A 22677-nucleotide genomic window follows, 5' to 3' on the forward strand; every position below is an offset into this window, starting at 1 on the left:
CAGATTCCCCTCCCTCCATGACCTCTGCCGGTGGAGAAGGCTCTCTTCCCACTCAGATCCCTGCAAACTTAGGTTTAGAGAAACTCATACTTTTCCAAAACTTCCGCATACATTATCACGTTTGATCCTCATAACAATCTCAAAAGATAGGGAAGAACGTCTGAAAGAAAAGTTTTATTAAGAGTGCACCAAATAAGAGTGCATGCCTAACATGCACGAGGTCCTGGGTTCAATCCCTAGAACCTCCATTAAAAATAAATAAACAAACCTAATAACCTCCCCCACCAAAAAAGAAAAAAAGATATAACCAAATAAATATTTTGGAAATGAGTGTAAATTGTAATTGTAATCAGAAGCATGAATAAGAAATAAATGAGACTAAGCACAGATTATGTACCTGGATGTGCTGCTTACCTAGTCAGTCACTGGCTCTCCAGAGTACTGAAGACCACGACCCTCTTGCTACCTCATCTAACCCGTTAGTCTGGTGGGTGGATCTGGAATTCACTGCATCTGTGTCTTCTAGCTAATGATAAATCATGACTCCATTGTGGGCAATTTATTATTTTTTTCACATGAACATATATATATTTGTTTTCATATTTTTTACCATAAATTCCTGTAAGATACTGAATACAGTTCCCTGTGCTATACAATATAAACTTGTTGTTTATCTATTTCATATATATTAGTTAATATCTGAAAATCTCGAACTCCCAATTTATCCGTTCCCCACTTCCCCTACTGCTAACCATAAGTTCATTTCCATGTCTGTGAGTCTGTTTCTGTTCTGTAAATAAGTTTGTCTTTTTTTTTTTTTAGGTTCTACATATAAGTGCTATCATATGGTATTTTTCTTTCTCTTTCTAGCTTACTTCACTTAGAATGACGATCTCCAGGTCCATCCATGTTACTGCAAATTGCACTATTTTATTCTTTTTTATGGCTGAGTAGTATTCCATAGTATAAAATATACCATAGGTCTTTATCCAGTCATCTGGAATTGACATTTAGGTTATTTTCATGTCTTGGCTATTGTATATAGTGCTTCTATGAACACTGGGGTGCATATATCTTTTTGAATTAAGGTTCCCTCTGGATATATGCCCAGGAGTGGGATTGCTGGATCATATGGTAAGTCTATTTTTAGTTTTTTGAGGAATCTCCGTGCTGTTTTTCGTCATGACTGCGTCAAACTACATTCCCACCAGAAGTGTAGGAGGATTCCCTTTTCTCCACACCCTCTCCAGCATTTATAATCTGTGGACTTTTGAATGATGGCCATTCTGACTAGTGTGAGGTGATAACCTCATTGTAGTTTTGATTTGCATTTCTCTGATAATTAGTGATATTGAGCATTTTTTCATGTGCCTATTAGCCATTTGTATGTCTTCAATAGAGAATTGCTTGTTTAGGTCTTCTGCCCATTTTTTTATTGGATTGTTTGGTTTTTTGTTATTAAGTTGTATGAGCTGTTTATACAGTCCTGAAATTAAGCTCTTGTCAGTCTCGTCTTTTTGCAAATATTTTCTCCCGTTCTATAGGTTGTCTTTTTTTTTTTTTTTCCTTATGCTTTCCTTTGCTGTGCAAAAACTTATAAGCTTGATTAGGTCCCATTTGTTTATTTTTGCTTTTATTTCTATTGCCTGGGTAGACTGCGCTAGGAGATCATTGCTGAGATTTATGTCAGAGCATGTTTTTCCTACGTTTTCTTCTAAGAGGTTTATAGTGTCGTGTCTTATGTTTAAGTCTTTAAGCCATTTTGAGTTTATTTTTGTGTATGGTGTGAGAGAGTGTTCTAACTTCATTGATTTACATGCAGCTGTCCAGTTTTGGGCAATTTATTTAAACTGCTAGATTGCTCAGGGAACAGAGAGCCCTGTCATCCTGGCCCTAGAGCACAGTAATCAAATAGAGTTACCTCCTCCAGTGGGGAAGCAAAAGAAAACAGAGTGAGATAAAAATGGAGGAAAAGATTCTTTAGTTCAGTACATGAAATGACCCAGTTACTTTGTCTGCATCTGTCTAGATTGTTTCCAAAAATGAGGATGATTATCTGATCTCCAAATAGGAAGTTGCTCCCTTACATTATGTTACATTGCATTGCATTGCATTGCATTGCATTACATTACATTACATTACATTACATTACATTACATTACATTACATTGTGTTGCATTCTCTGGAAAGAAGAGTATGGTCCACATCCTCCCTGAATCCTCTACACTCTGAAGAAGTAAGAATGCACATGGTTTCTCCCTTCCAGTTAAACCGCATGGAACCCCAACTCCCAGACAGAAGTGCCCATTGCATGTGATCATGCAATTAGTGTATTTCTACTTCCCTACTAGTTGCAAACTTCTGCTAATACAACCTTTTTAATTATGATTATTATTACTCTCTCAAGTTTTGCTTTGAGAGTTTTTACGTAATTTTATTTTGTGTCAAAAGCAACATATGTTGCCTCTACTGAGGCTTATAAAAAAATCTAAGAAAAACTCGTGTTCTTTATTTTTTCACACTGCTTCCACTGAGTTTATATTGAAAAACTCTACTTTAAAAAGGAAGAAAAGGGTATGGAAACTTGTATTGTTATCCATAGCTGTAATATGCTGGGTTTGTATTCTTCAAAATGGAGAGGCAAATATATCATCAAGACAGTTTGGGGACATCCCCTACCTGACCCCACATTTCCAAAGACTGCAGAAGTGGATTTAGAAACATTGCAGGGGAGGTAGCAATGCCATAGCTTACGAGGATACACCAAGAGAAATGACTACAGGTATCTTATCTGTTTGCTCTGGGTTCCCACCCACCCGTTTCTGGGAAACCAGATGGGAGTTTTCACAAAACAGCCCATTGTTCCTCAAGAAGAAAATGGACAGGAACCTTTGGGGTTGGAAACTCCCAGAGGAGCCAGTTCTCCCTCCCAGCCTGGGGATGTGAATAGCCACTGAGGCCCTGAAAGGAGAGAATCAGGCAGGCCAAGGAATCACTGAACAGAAGTGAATGACACAAAAGAACTGGGAATGGAATAATAAATATCCTTGTGCTGGAAGGGGATGTGGCCTATTTCACCTAACAGAGCACATTTTTGAAATTGCTACCCACAACTCCAAGATCAAAGGGAGACGGCTAGGGGAAAGAAAACGGAGATCCATCTGATAGGCAATTTGACTTTTTCTCTTACCCAATTTGCTAATTCTTCTATCTCAAGTTACTTACTTTTCTCTGAATTTATAACTATTGAAAAAGAAACATTATTTTATAATCTGTAGACATGCAGCTGGAGCTCTGCACATCGAGCCAGAAGTCAGAGTAGCACATTTCCTCACCATAAGGCACTGTGAGCATTTTCCAATTGACTAATGACATTAACTGACACTGAGTGACGATTGTTACTCATGGGTACTGTTTCCAAATGCATGATGAATAGGTGCTTATGGAATTCAAATACATTTTCAAGTTATATTATGCTAGTAGTTGTGGAAGCTAAATGCTTATGACAATAAAGCTATTTGATAATGGCATGGAGTAGTAGAAAACTTAAGGATATATATTATTACATTTTCATTGGGTAATTATTAAACATTTAAGATCAAATATCCTATTTGATCTTTTTCCAAGTTTAAGGTCAGAAACCATTTGACACTTGACAATGGCTGCTGCTTTACCATTCAGTATTTTATTTTACCTAACTGAGCATCAGCATTTATTAGATGTGTTTTCAAAATCTTCTTTAGAAGTATATAATCTTTTTTGTTTTAAAGTTTTATTTTCAATTTTTAAATTATTGTGTTTTTAGAAGAAGAGATGGAAACTAGAATTAGTAAATAATTTGCATCAAAATTAAATCTTCCTGAATACTGTATTTGGATAAAATACTTGGTATATTTTTTCTATTTTTTTTTTCACCTAATGGGATGTAATTGTGAAATATAAATGCATTATGCCCTTTAAATTTGATAAGTTAGAAATTCTGCAGTTGGGTGTTTTTCTTCATTATTACTTCAATAGTTGCTTTCTCAGTCATTCCTATTCCAAAATCTACCTTTTTTGTACACTCAGACTCTTTCCTTGTCCTACCTAGCCCTGTCAGTGTCTCCTCCCTGACTCTGGTCTCTGCCATCTTCTTTGCCTTCCCTTTTTATCTTTCTATGGCTTCTTTTTTTAGGCAGATTATACTGCCTCGCCCAGTGTCTGGCACATACAGATATTTGGTGCATGTTGGTCCTTCTTTATCCCCCTCTCTGATTCTGTGTTTTCATGCTCTTTTTTAGAACATTAGGACATCAATTTTGTTCTACAGTTTTTTTTTTTTTTAAGTTGATTCTTCTTTTACAGGAAGGAAAATAGGGCACTTAACAATAATAGCTTAAGCTATAAAAGTCACACTTGCCCACACTCCCCTACCTACAAGGCCTCTCACATACCATGCTTCATTTCCTTCTGTCCTCAACCCCATTTTACAGAGGAGGGAACAGAGCTGGAGGGACTGGACAAAGGCACTGAGATAATGTGTGAGAAGACAGAGCCTCAGGTCTTCCCATCTGAACCAGACAACCTGATGCTTCCCCTTCAGAATCCTGCCCAGAAAAAGGGTGACAGTAAATCAGACTCCACTAAATAGCTCTTGTCCCCAGCTTGTAAACTCTGATTTTTCTCTCCACAGGAAAAATTATTTAAATGTACTTAATATTGTATCCTTCTCATTTTCCTCAGATTAACTTAGGCAGTGCTCAGGCTACCTTCTAAAATCAATGGGGAGTGTTTGATTATTCAAATTCAAACTTTCTTTCATTCTTTTCCCAAAACACAAAAGAAGTGTGAAACAGATTTTTATCAGAGATGCAATAAAATCCTTTAACTTCATTTACACCAGTGGTTCTCGACCAGAGATGATTCTTCTCCCTGAAGAACATTTGGCAACATCCAGAGATATTTTTTATTGTCACAACTTGGAAGGAGGGACAGCTGGGAGGGACTGCCACTGGTATTTAGTAGGGAGCAAGGCCAGATGCTGAACATCCTTCGATGCACAGAACAGCCCCTTATGACAAAGAATTATCCAACCCAAATGTCAGTAGCAATGAGGTTGAACACCCCTGCCCTAGAGTCTAACAAATAATAGTTATGCCAGTTTGCTGTAGGAAAAACAGTGTCATCCATTGATAGAAAGATTATACTTATGTTTGAAAATATTCTTTTTTTGACTTCTAGATAGTTTTATACCAGACTTCCACATTGTGATAAAACTAACTCAAGTGCTGCTTATTTTCTATTCTGTTACCTGTTTTCCCTTCACTGGCTCCCAAATGTAACTGTCCTCAGAGTTTAATTCTCTGTCTTTTCAACAGTTACTCTCTCTTGAAGTACATACGTAGCATCAGCAACACAATGTCCTTGACTTATGTAAATTGAATTTTCATACAATCCAGGATCTTTACTCTTATTCATTACACCTTAAACCATTTCTCATACATGGAATGTAGCTGCTAATGCATCAGCTGGCTGCCTGCTGATGAAGGGGGAGGGGGGCAGGGAAGGGGCACGGGGGGAGTTGTGCCTGTGCAGTGATCCTGGCTAAAGCCTGTGGGGGTCACAGCCAAGGCCAAAGCAGCACTCTCTGGCCTCCACCTGGAGAGGGTGCAGTCACAGTCTTCACCCCTTCTCCCCCTCAGAGTTCCCTGACTTCAGAAAAGCCAGGCATCCTTGCTCAGGGGGCACTGTCATTTCCTCGTTGTAACGTGGGTGGTCAGTGGCAGAGCCAGATCTGGGGCCATCTATCTCCAGAGACCACACTCTTAACCACTCGATGACAAATTAGCTACATTTGGGGTGGGAACGTGTTTCTGTCTTTATTTCTGAGCCTTTTTTATTATGCATGTTTTGATTCAGAGGATCTGAACTGCAAAAGATTCTGCCCAGTTTCCTTGTGAAGTTTTTAAGTTGCATTGATCCACGACTCATCACAGTGGCGGCTCAGAGTCAGACACAGAGCCCTGGTCAGACGTCACAGAACTAGGGTCTGGTCAGGGCCGCCACTACCCTGTGTGGACCTGGTCAGGGTACTTCAACAGCCCAAAACGGCTCATCTAGTTATACAGAGAGACTGCTATTTGCCCTACTCTGTAGTGTGATTGTCAGAATAGAATAAAGAGGATGGGAAAGAACTTTGAAAAAGACACAAAAGAAAAAGTAAACATACAGTATAATTTTGACTCATGATTTCAAAATTCAAAGGACTATATACATGAAGAATTAAAGTGGTTTCAAACTGGAAACAAGACCAATCTCATTTTTAATTGCATAGGAGGATTTCTGGGATATTTGTTTTACATTTTTCTGTATTAGGATATCAACAATAATATTAATTATGTGATCTATAAAGAGAGAGAGAAGACAGATGGAGAGTAAACATGAAGTTTGACATTTGCACCCATCAGTGAGGTCCTGGTATGCCAAATGAGCATGATTGGTGACGTAATGAAATTATAATTTTAGTTGTATGTCCTTTTAACATTTATTCAATGGTGGTGGTTGGGAGGAAGGACTTGGGCAGGTTACATAACTTTTCTGACGACTCTCAGATAAAAACATCTTACAGTCATATTAAATCAAAAACAGTGTCAGTCTGGTCACTAGAATTCCCAAGGAATAACCAAATCTCAGAACTTGTTCTGTGTTAAGCCTTCTCTATAGCTATGGACCAGAACTTTTGATATGGAGGTGGGGAGGGGCAGAAAGGGAGCAGGGGTTGGGGGAGGAGGGACAGGGACCAACTTCTGCTCTGTCCATGCCCATGGTTCTTCCAGATTCCTAGCAAGGCTTTGCCCTTTCAGGGTTGACCCCAGAGAGTGAACGGATGGGGGATAGAGCACAGTCTGGTATGGGAAGTATCATTGCCATCTGATGCCAGGGCACCTGGGTGGCAGCTATTTAAAGGACACACTTTCTTTAGTTGTTATTTTCATGAGTTTCTTGAAGATTCCTGTTGCTGGAGCTCCCTCACCTGCAGTCCTTTTTCTCTTTCCTCCTTTCCAGCCCATGGAATCTGGAGGTCAGTTTCCAGCTTCCTTTCTGCTGAGATTCCATTGCCTTCTTCATTGGCCCTATTGGGAGGATGACCACCTCTGGTCCACACACCTGCTTTCTTTCTCCTACTCTTTGGGATACTTTTTCCCCCCAATACTTTCCAAATGTAGCCCTGTCTACTCTCTCTCCCTGTCAAGACCATTTAAGATTTTTCAGGAATGCATTAGTCAGCTCTCCAGGAGGTTCACTGAAGTCCACTCCCACCAGGCTGGGGATGAAGACGGCAGGCCCACCTCATGCCCACATCCTTCCCGGGTGGTGGTAGAGATTGCCCCCAGTGCACCAGCTTTTCCTAAAGTACTCGCCTCACAAATCCTCCTTTCTTGCCACACTCTGCCCCCTTTTGATAAGCTTGATCTGATGTAGGGTTTCAGTAGTAGTGGAACCGGTCAGTAAAGCTTTCTGCTGTAAGCTTTGCACACAGTGATCTGTCCTGTGCTCACTCTGGTGTCTGATATCTATTATATTGGCCTATCTGAAACTGAGTCAGAGAGTCCTATATGAACATCCTTTTACGAGTGGCTCTTTGCAGCTGCAAGCACTCCCAGCTCTGCTCTTTCTTCCAATTTGTTCATAGTACACAGCCCCAGTAAGGGGCCAGGCTGACCATCAGCAGAGGCCTTATTTTAAAAACCCTTGGTTTCAGAAGCAAAGTACAAACCGCAGTCACTCATCTTATCCATCTCTTTTATCCCCATCAATTATAGGAGGAAATAAGAGAATAAATCAACGTTTCCGTCTCTACTGGGCTTGGATCGCTTTGGAGAGAGAGTACTACATCGTGGATGAGGACTCCATGGGCTTAGAAGTGACTCTCACACGCAGAGGGTATCTTGGAGAAACATCTTTTGTCAGTAAGTAACTGGACTGGTTGTTGGCAAAAGGTAATGGAAACATGAAATTTAGGCTTCAAGATTACTATAAGAGAATGGATTGAAACAGAATCAAAAATGGATTGGAGAAAACTTCTGAAAAAAATGTGTGTGCAATTATGCCATGGTTTTCATGCCATGTGAATTACAGGCTTATATACAGCAATTTTTTATCCTCTGTCTCTATTTTCCCCTTTCTTTTTCTTTTCAACTCAAAGGACTACAGGAAAATTAAAACATTTCATAGCCATCACTCAGTTTCTTTCAAAATTGCTTTTAAGCATATAACACATTATTGTGCTTATTTCTAGCTATTTCTTTTGAAAAATTATTTGAGTACATGATCTATTATTGTGTTATTTGCAGCTCTTTCTTTTGATTATGTATAATTTTTTTTACCCTGCTATTAGGTTATAAGTTCCTCCAAGACATGAACAGTGGGAAATGTTTCTATGTTCTACAAAAAAACTGTGCATCTTTGGGGTAAACAGACATGTAATGCCTACATAATACATCTCATTCGCATCTTTAATAATCAGTGATAATTGCTCTAATAATGCATTTCATTTCTATAACATTTTTAGCTGCCAGAACTCATCATTTTGCCGTTATTTTCATAATCTGTTGTGAAGACAGATAGCAGTGTGTTATCTTCACTTTACAAATGAGCATTTTGAGTTTATCAGATATTTGGGGTCCAGAGTCCTGCCAACCTATCAGGGCTATTGGAGAGAAGCCAGGAAAGAGATGGCTGGGAACAGACAATCAAGGAAAGGCGTGCTTTTCCCCATCTCCTCTCCAGGCTCAGGGCCTCTGAGTCAGGACTGTTCCCCTAGGAGAAGAGGCCAGCCAGAGAACACCCTGATTCCCACGTGGCCCTCAGCCTCCATCTACCCACAGGTCACTTTGTCAACACACAGTGGAACTTGCTGTCAGGAACTTCAGCTGAAACATGGCCTCTTTCTTCTTGGGAGGTTCTGTGTCCACGATTCTTTATCTTGGGAATTTCTCATGGGCAAAGATTTGGGTTATTATGTTGAGAAGTATTTTCATATCCTGCCTGGCTCAGGGGAAGAAACTGTCTCTGCCCAGAACCGTTTGGATGCTTGTAGAGTAACTAACCTCCTCAGGGAAGTGGCCCCGGACCTCCCCATCTGAGCCATCACCCCCGTATGCACTCTCCCCGTGCCCCGCTTTATTGTTTCTTCATGGCATTCACCATCCCTGATATGCATCATATGTCCGTCTGTCCACTGCCTGTCTTCCTCAGTAGATTTCCAGCTCCATAAGGGCAGGAAATACATCTTGGGTCATGGCCAACCCCCCAAAACAGCGTGGGGCATATTGCAGTCAAGCAATATTTATTGTTAAGTGAACTACAGTCAGCTCTTTCGTTCTATAAAATATTACTTAAAACCACATCAACATCACGATATCTACAAAATACCTTACTTGGTGCTCCGGGAAGCCCTCCCTCCCGCCTCTCCCCAGCCCATGCCGGGGTTAGTAGTCCAAGCACAGGATCTAGGAGAAAGCAAGACCAGACAGAACAACTGTGGGATTTGGACTCTTGCTCAGATATGTACTCTGGTTTTTTGTGACACACTAATGACCTTCAATTTCCTCATCTGTAAAGTATCCATCTCAAGATTTATTTGTGGATTAAATGTGATAATGAGTATAAATCAATCTAGCCGAGTCCCTAGCACACAATGAATACTCAATAAATGTGAACGACCACTAGTATTTCACTGCTCTCATCCAACAGAACTGAAATCACCTGTTTCTCTCCCCCAAAGACTTGCAAACCCCTCAGGGGTAGTGGTGGCTGTACCTAGTCCAGCATTACATCCTCAGCACCTTGCACAGAGCCGGTACTCACCAAAAATTAATGGCCACGTGCCTGCACAATTTATATACCAGTGTCACCTAGCTCTACTTAAACTGTTGCCGAGCACTGTGGGAAGCAATATGGAGGGTTCTCAAAAAACTAAAAATAGAACTACCATATGACCCAGAGATTGCACCCCTGGGTATATGTCTGAAAAAACAAAGGCACTAATTAGAAAAGACACATGCATCCCAATGTTCATAGCAGCATTGTTAATAATTGCCAAGATACATAAGCAACTTAAGTGTCCATCAACAGATGAATGGATAAAGAAGATGCCATATATATATTATATATATACATATACACATATGCATACACACAAGGGAACATTAGTCACAAAAAAGAATGAAAGTTTGCCAATTGCAGCAACATGGACATCACACTAAGTGAAGTAAGTCAGAGAAAGACAAACACTGTATAATATCACTTACATGGAGAATCTAAAAAATACAACAAACTAGTAAATATAACAAAAAAGAAGCAGACTCACAGATACAGACAACAAACTAGTGGTGACCAGCAAGGAGAGGGGAGGGGGGAGGGGCAAGGTAGGGGAAGGGAATTAAGAGATACAAACTGTTAGGTACAAAATAAGCTACAAGGACGTACTGTACAACATGGGGAACTTAGCAAATATTTTATAATCACTATAAATGGAGTATAACATTTAAAAATTGTGAATCACTATATTGTACACCTGTAACAGCTACTATGCTTCAATTTTAAAAATAAATAAATAACTGTGGCTGAGGACACACCCTCCTCTTCCTTATCTTTTCCATGTCAACTTGGGACTGAAGGAGGCTCTTCCAAATTGGACATCCATTCTCAGTTGCCAAACTAGTATTAATGCAGGCTTTCTTCAGCAGTTTTGAAAAGTCAACGCTAGCTCTTCTATCCTGGAAATTATTTTCATGCTTTAGAGCTTCGGGCATCTTTTACACGATGTCAGATTCTCTGAGAATGAGGCCAGAAATGGCACAAGGGGCTCTGAATCTCATTTTATATAAAGCCTTTCACAATAGCTGGTGTCAGGCCATAATAGTTGATTTCACACATTCAAACAACGGCAGAGTCTAAACCTTATAATGAGACCTGGGTATCCATGCTCCGTTAGGTGTTCATTGGGATGTTAAATCAAAACCAAACAATACTAGAATGCTGAACACTCCCTGGAGAGGGGAGGATCGGTTCAGTTTTGATGTGCTAGTTCCTTCCACCCTTGTATATCACATTGCGGATTTTTAACAGTTTCATTGTTGTTCAGTTCCTTCAGTAAGTTGCTTCTTCCTATTTCCTAACAGTATTCAAATCTATACCCATCTCTCTGTTTCCACCAACGGTGTCTTATTTGTCTGGAAAATTACTAACAATCTCTCACCATCAAAAATCAGTAAACACATTTTTAAAAAATCAAGCCACTGTGACTAAAAATCTGCATGAGGAAAATAACCTAGAATTATTCTCCCAGAGGCTGCAGAAATTGAAATGATCAGATACAAAATATTTACTCAGAAAATACTTACTGACTTCCTACTCCATGCCAGGCACCGTTGTAGTCACTCGGAGTCCATCAGTGAACCAAACAGCCAAAGGTCTCTGTCTCCATGGGGTTTACATTCTAGCATCTTCTCCCTCAGACTCTGAGCTTTCTGGAGCTGGAACAGTTTCTTACTCACCTCTGAATCCCGAGCACCTGGCAGAGCTTGGCACATCAAATGCCCTCAGTGAACGTTTGTAGAGTTCTCTGTCCTCTCTCTTCTGTCACTCCTTCCCCGCTTTCCTCTCACTTTCATGCCCCTCTGCTTAGATACATTGTCTTAGCCAAAAGTAGAGTTTATAACTCTAATTCAAAAAGATGCATGTACCCCAATGTTCATCACAACACTTTGTAAAACAACCAAGACATAGAGACAACACAAATGTTCATCAGTAGATGATTGGCTTAAGAAACTGTGGTGTGTGTGTGTGTGTGTGTGTGTGTGTGTGTGTGTGTGTGTGTGTAAAGTGGAATATTACTCAGCCATAAAAAAAGAATGAAATAATGCCATTTGTAGCAACATGGGTAGAACTAGGGAATATTATACTTAATGGAGTAAGATAGAGAAAGATTAATATTATAAATCACTTATATGTAGAATATAAAAAATAGTACAAATAAGTCTATATACAAAACAGAAACAGATTCACAGACATAGAAAACAAACATGGTTATCCAAGGGGAAAGTGTGGGGTGGGATAAATTAGGAGTATGGGATTAACAGATACAAACTACTATATATAAAATAGATAAACAATAAGGATTTACTGCATAACACAGGGAACTGTATTCAATATCTTATAATAGCCTATAATGGAAAATAATCAAAATTATATATATTTATTTATATATAAAAATATTTATATATATTAAAAAACTGAATCATTTTGCTGTACACCTGAAGCTAACACAATATTGTAAATCAGCCGTACTTCAATTGAAAAAAAAGTTTATAAGTATCTTCTGGGAACATTAAAAGAAGCAATTTCTGTGTTATTTGCTTTTCATCAACAATAGAATCCACTGTGAAGGAACATCTCTTCTTCAGTCACTTGGCTTTATATTTATAGTCTCTGATTTTTGTTTAGGCATTGTAACCAAAGAAGAAACTGCAAAAGAAGGTAAAGATTTTAAACAAAAGGCCGAGACACAGGTACAATTCAATCCTGGACAGACTACAGCCACGTGGAGAGTGAGAATTCTATCTGACAAGGAATACGAGGCATCAGAGACCTTCCGGATCATTCTGACGAACCCTATCTTGGCTGCAGTAGAGTTTCCAGAAATGGCAACTATTGAAATTGTGGACCCTGAAGATGGTATGTGGTTCCTATTGATACGATCTATTAACCAGGATGGGTTCCGGGTCCATTTCAGGCCTTTTTACCTCCCCCAGTCTCCATAAGCCACTGGACATGTTCATACCATTTAAGATTTAAAGCTAGGTAAATCATCTCAAGGCAGTAATTCTTCCTTTGTTTGTAGGATTTTTGAAAAGGGATATGGAAAATTGAAATAGACAGAACTTTGCCAGCCTTCCTTTAACAAATGCCCAAGTCCTCCTCGTTAGTTCTCTGCACACTCAATATGGCACAGCTTTGCCCCAAAATGGGCTCATTCCAGGCCCACCATCTTCTCACAGTTTTCTGGAAGCTCCCTACCAGATCAGGTGGGGACCTCATATATCCCTTGCCCTAGATGTGGCCTCTGAGAACCAGCCAACTCATTAATTTTAGCACGTGTTCCACAAAGTTCTGTTAGAGTTGTGCATCATATTCTTGAATTCATCAGTTCGTTCCGCTCACTGATTGGTTCATTCATTCAGCAAGTATCTCCCCAGGGAAATTAAAAAGGAAAAAAAAAGGAACTTTAGCCAGTGATTGTGCTATGTGCTCCCCCTTTCTGGGAAAGTAGAACAATGGTCCTTAAAAGAAGATTTTAGCATTCTTATCTGAATTTTAATTAGACACATTGATTATCAAGATAGTTGAAATGATTCAAGTATTGCCCAGAAGTACATGACTTCACTCTCAGGAAGTCTTAGGAAAATGCTACAAGGATCTACGAAGAATCCTCTGTATTAACGTGCCCCAAACTGCATAACAGAAAGCTGTAATATAATAGAATTTCTACAACAGAATTATAAAACTTTTCATGGACCAAATAAGCCTAAAAAACTTTTCAAATAACTCCCCTGTTTTGAAGCATCATAATTCACCTTCGCATACAAGGTTTCTGAGAAACCCTCCTATAAAGAAACCTGTTTAACTATTTAACCAGTTTTCCCAAACTAGACTATAGACCTTTTTTTTTTTTTAAATTTGTTGTCCCCAGAGAATATCCTTTAAAATTTCTGATTTTCTTGAAACACAATTTGAGAAATACTGTTCTATGGGTTTTGCTCTCCAGCAGACAAAAATAGAAAACACAGCCCTCACCACCCAACGGACTAGGTATCTGATCCATTTTGTTGATAACAACACTTAGACCCATGAATCCATCAGGAAAGCCAGATGTGAGGGCACATGGCAAAAACAGTAAGAGTTCTGAGGTAAGAAAGTGGAGAGATCACCATCATTCTAAGCAGTGAAGCCTTTTGGAGGAGGCAGGATTTGAGCTAGTCTTCAAGAATACAGTGGGCTTTGGATGTGTAGATAGATGCAAACAGATCTTCCAGAATGAGAAAATAGAGCATGTGACTGAATAACTTCATCCTAATGTATCTATTTTTTTCAAGGCAGTAATAACTTTAATTTACTTTTAGCTTCTTCCCCGATGACAACCTTTTGAATCGAGAGATGTGCAGACAGTAGACTACCATAGCAGAGTGAAGTGGCAGAAAGAAAATTATCACTGGTCTTCCTCCTGCGTAACTTGGGACCGGTATTTTCCTAGAGACTGACAGCAGTACTCGTTGGAACCAATTTAGTCAGGAAAAGAAAGAAGAAAAAGATTTAACGTATGATAACTAGATAATTCAATGTTGAATCTGGGTTATTACTTAGTAATAGTTCCAAAAGAAGAAAGGACAGCCTCCTACAATATTTTTCCTTCTTGCTTCCATCGCCAAGAGGGGGAATCTTTGTGTATAGATGATGTGGAGGAGAGCTCTGAGAGTCTCCACTTGACTGTGAGTAGGAACAACCTACCTCAAAGTTTTCTTTTTTAAACCAACACATATATTTTAACTACAGAATGCATGCTTAATGAAAAGCCTTGGAAAACACTGGAAAGTCCAAAGAAAAATAGTGCATGTAATTCCATCAACAAGAGATGACCAGTATTCCTACTCATATTTTGGTGACTGCTCTGATGATGTACCGTTATCCAAACTGCATAGCAGAGAACAGTAATATAAGAGAAGTACACACACACACACACACACACACACACACACATATACACACACGTACATACGTACACACGTAAATGTCAGTGGGAATATCATTTTAAGAATTAAGTGTAGGATGACTATCTTATTTTTCTCAGCATATTAAGTAGTCAGCCCTGTATCTTACACATGGTATCTGCTCAATAAATGTTGAATCAAATGTTTGTTAAATAAAGCAGGAAAAAATATTTTTATGGTAATGAATTAGATTATCTGATTGTTAAAAGCATTAAAAAAAAATAAAAGTAAAAGAAGGGCAGAAATTTGTGAACTTCATTTGGAAGACCTAAAATGTGACCTCAAAAAAAAAAAGGCAACAAAATTCTGTGATTTCTCTTTCCATTTTAGTGCTAGATAATCTTTCCAAAGGGGTCTCCTAAACTCAATTCCACTGCCTCTCCAGTTCCACTTAATGATAAATATTTCCTATTCTTACTGTATTTCATATAGTTAATCATATTGGAAAATATAGGAGTCAAAGATTATGTACATTTCCACTTGGATAAAATATCACCAGTATTGCCAGTCAAATTGAAGTCTTGCAGAAAAATCTTCTTCCATCTTTCCTAGAATCAACAGTTTATATTCCAGAGGCAGAATACAAAATAGAGGAGGACATCGGGGAGCTTTTGATTCCTGTAAGACGGTCGGGAGATGCAAGCCAAGAACTCACAGTCATTTGCTCTACACATCGAGGTATGAGGCTTTGCTGGTACTGATATCCAGGAATAGGGTCTTAGTACAGGACCGCGGTGATGCTGGGGGTGGCTGGGTGGTGACCTCTGCTCCTTGACTCCATGCAACACTGTGTGGGTGCCCTAACTGCTCTGAGCTGATCTCCACCAGGGATAAAATTATACTCAAAACTGGAATTCAAAACCTCTGTTGTGACTATACACAAAATTTTGTGAGGGTCAAATTAGACATTTTATATAAAATAGTGTATATATGCTGGTAGAAAGTATAAATAAGGATTCTTAAATTTTAATAGTCATCATTGCATAAAGGAAACAACATGAAATGGTCTGTATACACCACTCAGTCGCTCTTCTTCGCCTCCCTCCACCCCTCCAACAACTAAAAATCCTCCCCAATCACAGGCCCAGCTGTCCTCACAACTCAAAACAAGCCATTCTTTCTGACCTTGCCATTCTGTACAGTCAAAATTTAGCTCTCCTGTGTCCACTCATATCTTCTAACTCATTAGAACTATGTAATAGACAAAAATGATGGAACTATATGAAAACCATCCAAATGAGAGCAAGAATAGGCTATAAAAGTAAACTACACTCTTCTACACTCACACCAGCATCTCACTTCTGACAGCAGACCTGTGCAGGTTTTCCCCACACTAAGCAATTCTCCAGTTTCTACAGATATCCAACTAGATGTCCTGAAACTCTATTCAACTCTGACACGATCTACCTGGAGATAACACAGAGCCCACATGTTACGGGCTCTGTCCCACAAGACCGCCCCCACTTCAGATGCCAATAGCAAGTACAGGTTGTCACCTGTGCTTCTGATCAACAGGGTATAAACTGGAGGTTCCCACCACCCCCTCTTTGGATTCGATAATTTTCTAAAACAGCTAACATGACTTGGGAAAACAGTTTACTTACTAGATTACAAGTCTATTACAAAGGATACAACCCAGGAACAGCCAGATGAAAGAGATGTGTAAGCTAAGGTCTGCTGGAAGGGACACAGAACTGCCATGCGCTCTCTGGGCACTCATCCTCCCGGCACCTCCATGTGTGCAGCAACCTGGAAGCTCTCTGAGCTCCTTTGGCTGGAATTTTTTTTTATGGAGGCTTCATTACGGAGGCGTGATTGATGAATTCATCGGCCTTTGGTGATTAACTCAACCTCCAGCCCCTCTCCTGTGCCTGGAGGCTAGGGAGTGGGGCTAAAAATTCCTACCCTTTAAGCACCTGGTTGGTTTCCCTGGCAACCAGTCCCCATCCAGAGGCTCTCCAGGAGCCCCAGCACAGTCATCTCATTAGCATACAAAACAACCCATCGCTTTAAAGTCTCTAAGGGTTTTAGGAGCTGTGCGCCAGGAAATGGAGATGACCGAATGTGTATTACTTATGTCCAAGGCTAATTTATTCAGAGCTCACAGTAGCAGGAGGGTCAGCCACCATCTCTAGCATTCAGCAGAGACTCAAAGGCCGGCAGAGGAGTGAAAAGCTTTATAGTGAAAAAAAAGGGGAGTCTTCAGGATAAACCCTGATTGGAGGCTGTCAGCTTGGAAGCTGGATGCACCCTGTGTAACTGATTAGGGGAGCATGTTTGGCTTTCTCCAGTTGGTCCTAAATTGGAAGCTGGGGCAGAAATTAGAGGAACTGGGAATTGTTAAGTCCTGACCAATTGGGGCCGATTGTTAACAGCAGTTGTGGTTTGACTTCCTACACTAGTTGCTGCAGATTGTAGGTCAGAGTTCTATTTTTACGCATGGTCTGACCACTCTCCTTTCGTATATCCAGTCTGTTGAAATCTCTGCTCACACTTGCTAAACATCTGACAATGCACAACCCCCACAGTAAAAAATAATCTGTTCAAAGTATCAACTTCGGGGGTGGGTACAGCTCAGTGGTGGAGTGCATGCATAGTGTGCACGAGTCCTGGGTTCCATCCCCAGTGCCTCTGTTACCCCAGAAGGGGAAGGCCTCGGTTCTTGTCTTGCCAGAGAAGAGAAGAATTCAGATGGGAGACAAAAGCATTGTGTAGTTTAAAATTCTTAAGATTTTATTAGCAAAGCAAAAGTTTACGTCCAAGAGCGGAAGACAGGCTGATCCAAGAGAGGATGGCAGCTCCGGTCTTTGTCACTCTGTCTTATACCCTCCTTTAGGGACGATCTCTTAATTGATTGATGGCTCTTGCCCCTGGATTGCTTAGTCATGTCCAACCTCCTTACCCATCATGCACACAGAAAAATCCACGGTGGGTGGGGAGTGTTCCTAAGCCACAGTGCTAATTATATTACAGTGAGTATTGGATCATGTCCAGTTAGGTCCTTGTCACTACCGTGCAGTTGCAGCCATCTGGTCCCAGCTGGTTTCTTGCTGGCACTCATTCAGAGAAAGTAAAGCCCCTTATGCTGAAGGCGGGCATATCACCATCTTCCAGACCTTCCTCCCTGTCCTCCACCTTATCAGCCCAGTGCCCCCACTTATCTAACTACCTAACACCTTCATTTGAAAAATAGAAAAAAAGAAAATATAAGCCACTTTTTAAAAAACAAAAAAATCTCAAAAAATCAGTAGTGCCAAAGTTGAGAAGAGGAAAAAGAATAAATTCTCCTCTGCCTCAGAGGACAGGGGATTTGGCAGTAAGCACACAACTTATTCTGAGATACTCGAAACCAACTACAAGGACAAGGCTTTCCAGCACAGCTTCAAGATCTTCCTGTTTGTGTTTGGTTGTATGTTTAGAGTCGGACAGCCCAGTAACCTGTCCTTTAACTAAGGCTCCCTTCTTGAAGGCATCAGATACCGCCAGCTACATGTAACTTCAGCAGTTCCTAAGTTTTACCGTGGTGTTACCTCGTGTGGGAAAAGCAACAAGAAGAAATAACACAGCAAGGCAGTCCTTTGGGTCTTCTTTGTCAGCTGATCCCTGGGAGGACGTCCCAGCACTCTGTTCCAGGTCCACTCAGGGCTCTAGCTGGGGTCTTACAAAGAATGAGGGTTCACAGGGCAGTGGCTGCAGGCGGGCAGAGCAGCTGTTGGAGGAAGGACCCTCTTCATCTGCCCTAGGGTTCCAGCTGGGCTGCTTCCGGGACTGGTGGCATATTCCCTGTCCACAAGCGGAGCGTCTGGAAGACAATGATTCTAGGTCTCTTAGATGTGAGTAGGAGAAATGAAGTGGAAAATGGCCCAACTTAGAAGATAATGTATAATTAATAAATAGAAAGGGGCCATCCTTCTGCCTCTGGAAAGAGCTACACTGTGAAAGGACAAGCAGAGGGAACCGGGGAAGCGCACAGTGTCTGGCAGCAAACCAGCCAGGATACAGGGATGCCTCCTCCCCAGAAGGTTGAAGCTACACCCCAGCTGAGCTTCCCATAAGGGGTTCAGGTTCAAGGGCTGGTGTTCCCCAGAAAGCTCCCTGTGTCCCTGACACACAACTCAGACTCTTTGGCACCTGAGCTTTAACCCTTGATTCCTCACACAAAGGACTATTCTCACACCTGCAATAAAAATAAGGGAGAGAGAGAATATGACGGGGTCAGGGTCCTTCCCTGGAGCACGAAGCCACGGTGTGCACACTCCAATCCTGATTCTCGTACACCTCTGTAGAATTGTAAGACAGAGAGCACTTGTACAATTTTAATGCACACTCAAGCATCATTATGGCATCTGTCTTTACCTACTCCCCTCAGACAATTAAATATCTCAGAGGATAAATTCAATTTGGTTATTTAAACTTTTCTGCAAGCCTTGTTAAAACAAATGTCTACCGATTATGCATTTTCATGAATAAAATAAATATGACTCATGTATAAACAGTTGAATGGAAAGCAGACTCACGCTCTATATATTAATAGTGATTCACAGATACAACCGTGTAATAATACACTTGCAAGCAGATGAAAGAGGCAGATTTATGCTGCGTTTTCATGGGAATCGGAAGGTCCCCAAATGTATTCTCAGACAATGATGTGGAAGTATTGTATTTTAAAGAAAAAATTGGGAGAAGAAGAAGAGCTGAAGGAATAAACTCTCTATCATTGGCTGAGAACTATTGCTCTAAATTGTTTTAATCTCCAGGATATATTGGAGAAGGATGTGCAAATTACACAGTTTTGGGACCTGTTTTATTCTCAAGATAATCATCTTTTTCTTTTCAATAGTCACTTTCTCGTTGGGAAATTGCTCGTCTTGGAAAAATAGCCAATGAAGAACAAGCCACTAGAACCTAAACCCAATAAAACAGAAACAGTATTGAATCATCCTGTGGGTTTTTTTTTTTTTCACCCTGTGGTTTTGGTCAGTGCAAAGTCAGATATGTTGAGGTTTTTAAAACAATCATCTTTATCCAGTTGAAGGGACTGTGGTAAACCACAGCCATGGACCACCCCACGTCTGTGATTAGGTTGTTTCTCTGGGTCAAGTTAGGAGGAGGTAGAAAGCAGGTTCCAAGCACATCCAGGCAAAAGACTTTCTCCTTTGCCTAAAAAAAAAGAATCTGTTTTTATTTATTTAGGTATCAGTGTTTTTATAGGTTTTAGAAGTTATACCTTGCATCTCAAAGGGGTTCTTTGGATGATTTAGAAGTCCCTTGACTGAAGGTCTGCCAAGGGTTAATCCTTAGTTTTTTGTTTATCAGAACGTGTCTTCACTTCAACCTCAGTCGTGAAATTCTAGGTGGACGGTTACTTTCTCCCAGCATTTTGGAGTTATTATTCCATTGCCTTCTGCCTCCCATTGTCTTGCTAAAAAGTCTGCTTTTGGTCTAAAAGTCGTCTTCGTTGTGATCTATCTTTTCTATGCATTTTAAGATCCTCTTAAAATTATCTGAATCTGTGAAAGACCTGGGAGCTTTACTTGAAGATGTTTTCCTCCAAGGCAGATTTGCGTGGCTTATCCAGGGATCTGAGAGCAGTGCTGACCCAGAAATACTCCTACTCCCGTGCGTCCCAGGCCAGATCGCAGAGTTTCAGATTCATCTCCCTGGTGGTGCCATAGGTCCGTGGCCCAGTCTCCCCTGCAGTGCTGATTCTGAATCCCAGCTTGAGTGGGAATCTCTTCTCTAGCTGTAGTGTTTTGGAGTTTGGGGTTTTAAGGTGTTCTTTTTGGTTTTGCTTGGTTTTGGCCCTTGATGATTTCCCTTACCTCCTGTGAGCACAGAAAAGCCAGAATAATTATTTCTTCTAGATGTTTTGCTGTGGGAGAGCATCTCAGAATACCTAGCCAGCCAAACTGCTGGGAACAGATGTCCCAGACGACTCTAGACAGAAGCTCCCATGCTGCTCCAGCCCTGTTTCTCCTTTCTCCACTTCTCTCCACTGACTCCCGCACCTCCCCCAAGTCAAGGACCCCCCTGAGCATGAAATGAACTGTGCCTGGGGCTTCTGACACTGCCTACTCTGACCAGGAGTTTGATGCGATGTTTTTTACAGAAAGGCAGTATCTTGTCTTGCTGCCGTATTAAAAATATACATTAAAGGAAATTTGTCTATTTAAAAGAATTTGTAATTGAGTAATACAATAAAGACAACATGGGGAAGTTAAAAAATGCTCTGTTGGGAGATGGAACTTTGACTCCTAGACAAGACACTGGGGTGTTCTCTGCCTCGATTTCCTCATTGATAAAGTATCCTAGCCACCTCATAAAGTTATCAAATGCCGTGCTATAGTGATTCAGTCACCCTTTAATGTGGTTTCTTGAGAGATCTTTCTCTCTGACTCTAAGCATCATTTATGGTTTTTACAGAGCAAGTGTACTATGTAGCCGCAGAGACTGAGCCATAGGCACCCTCTGTAAAGCAACAATTAATTTTTAAAATAATTTCATAGATTCTCAGACTCCCTGTCTGAGATGGGCATGGAGGGGAAGCCTATGCTGTTGTCATCATGGATGGAGTGGCATGCTGGATCCAGCCAGTACTCCTCATGAGAGCCAGTTGTGTGCATCTCTTCCCAACTCTGGGTTCAGTAACTTCACATTGATAGTGAAACTGGCCATGGTGGGAATATTTACATGACAAAAATCAGCCAAAGCTACAAATCAGGGATTTTGTGTGGCTTTCTGGTTTGTTTCTTAAACATTTAGCAGCATACCACCATGTTAGTCTGAAATGAATTCTTTGGTTTTAACGTTAATTTTAGAGAATTAAACCCCTCCTCAGTAAGACGGTTCATCCTGCCCCATAATCTACCCTTGCAAACGACGAGGGACGTAGAGTCAGTGCCTTCTGAGCAAATCCTCAGGAGTCACTTTGGAAATAATTCTCATTTTTAAACAAGCTATATTTATACAGGCGGCACACATCACAGATGACAATCTATATTTGTGTTGATTCTATTAGCAAGAAGAAGGTGGACGTCAGTGTTCGCATGCATATATGCACGTACCATAGCTATAAGCAAAAGAGACCCTTGCTGGACCTAGAGTGTCTGACCTAGGAGCTCACTGTCATACCCGCAGTTGCGTTTTACTAAGGAGAAGTGTGGTGGGAAACACTTAGGATTTTCGAAAATTACTTATTTGGTGTATTGAGTTACTGCACAAAATCTCTGTGTCCTAAGTCTGGTCTGTCTGGGTCTTTTCAATCGCTGTGGCTACTTCTTGCTCTTTCAGCTCTAAACCTGTGCATTGCTACGTTTTTAATACTGCAAGGGAAATGCACTGACTTACACTGCTGATGGGCTTGTGAGATGGTACAGCTGCTGTGGGAAACAGTATAGCAGATCCTCAAGAAACTACAAATAGAATTACCATATGGTCCAACATATATCCCACATCTGGGTATATATCCAAAAGAATTAGAAGCAGGGTCTCAGAGAGATATTTGCACACCCCTGTTCATAGCAGCATTATTCACAGTAACCAACAGGTGAAACAACCGACATATTCATGGCTGGTTGAATGGATAAACAAGATGTGGTGTGTCCATACAATAAAATAGTATTTATTCAGCCTTAAGAAAAGAAGGAAAGTCTGACACATGCTACACTGAGGATGTGTAGGTAGCATGAGTCAGAATTTGAGGACATTATGCTACGTGAAATAATAAGCCAGTCACAAAAAGACAAATACTGTATAATTCCACTTTTACCCAGTACCTACAGTAGACAAGTTCATAGAGACAGAAAGTAAAACGATGGTGTCCAGAGACTGGGGTGAGGAGGAAATAGGGAGTTGTTTAACGGGTACA

General features: G+C 40.5%; 1 protein-coding gene across 2 annotated transcripts in view; it reads left to right on the forward strand.

Annotated features, from left to right (window-relative positions):
- Window positions 1–22677, forward strand: part of FREM3 (FRAS1 related extracellular matrix 3) — a 75377-nt gene that overhangs the window by 35725 nt on the left and 16975 nt on the right. For both annotated transcript variants that reach the window (XR_012511598.1, XM_074377917.1), the window contains exons 3-5: window positions 7803–7949; window positions 12490–12720; window positions 15363–15488. Coding sequence is in view for 1 of the 2 variants with exons in the window: in XM_074377917.1 (XP_074234018.1) it covers window positions 7803–7949; window positions 12490–12720; window positions 15363–15488 (504 nt within the window). In the remaining variant the exon portion in view is untranslated. The remainder of the gene's footprint in view (window positions 1–7802; window positions 7950–12489; window positions 12721–15362; window positions 15489–22677) is intronic.

This window comes from Camelus bactrianus, chromosome 2 (genome assembly GCF_048773025.1).
Source record: "Camelus bactrianus isolate YW-2024 breed Bactrian camel chromosome 2, ASM4877302v1, whole genome shotgun sequence".
NCBI classification, from domain to species: domain Eukaryota; kingdom Metazoa; phylum Chordata; class Mammalia; order Artiodactyla; family Camelidae; genus Camelus; species Camelus bactrianus.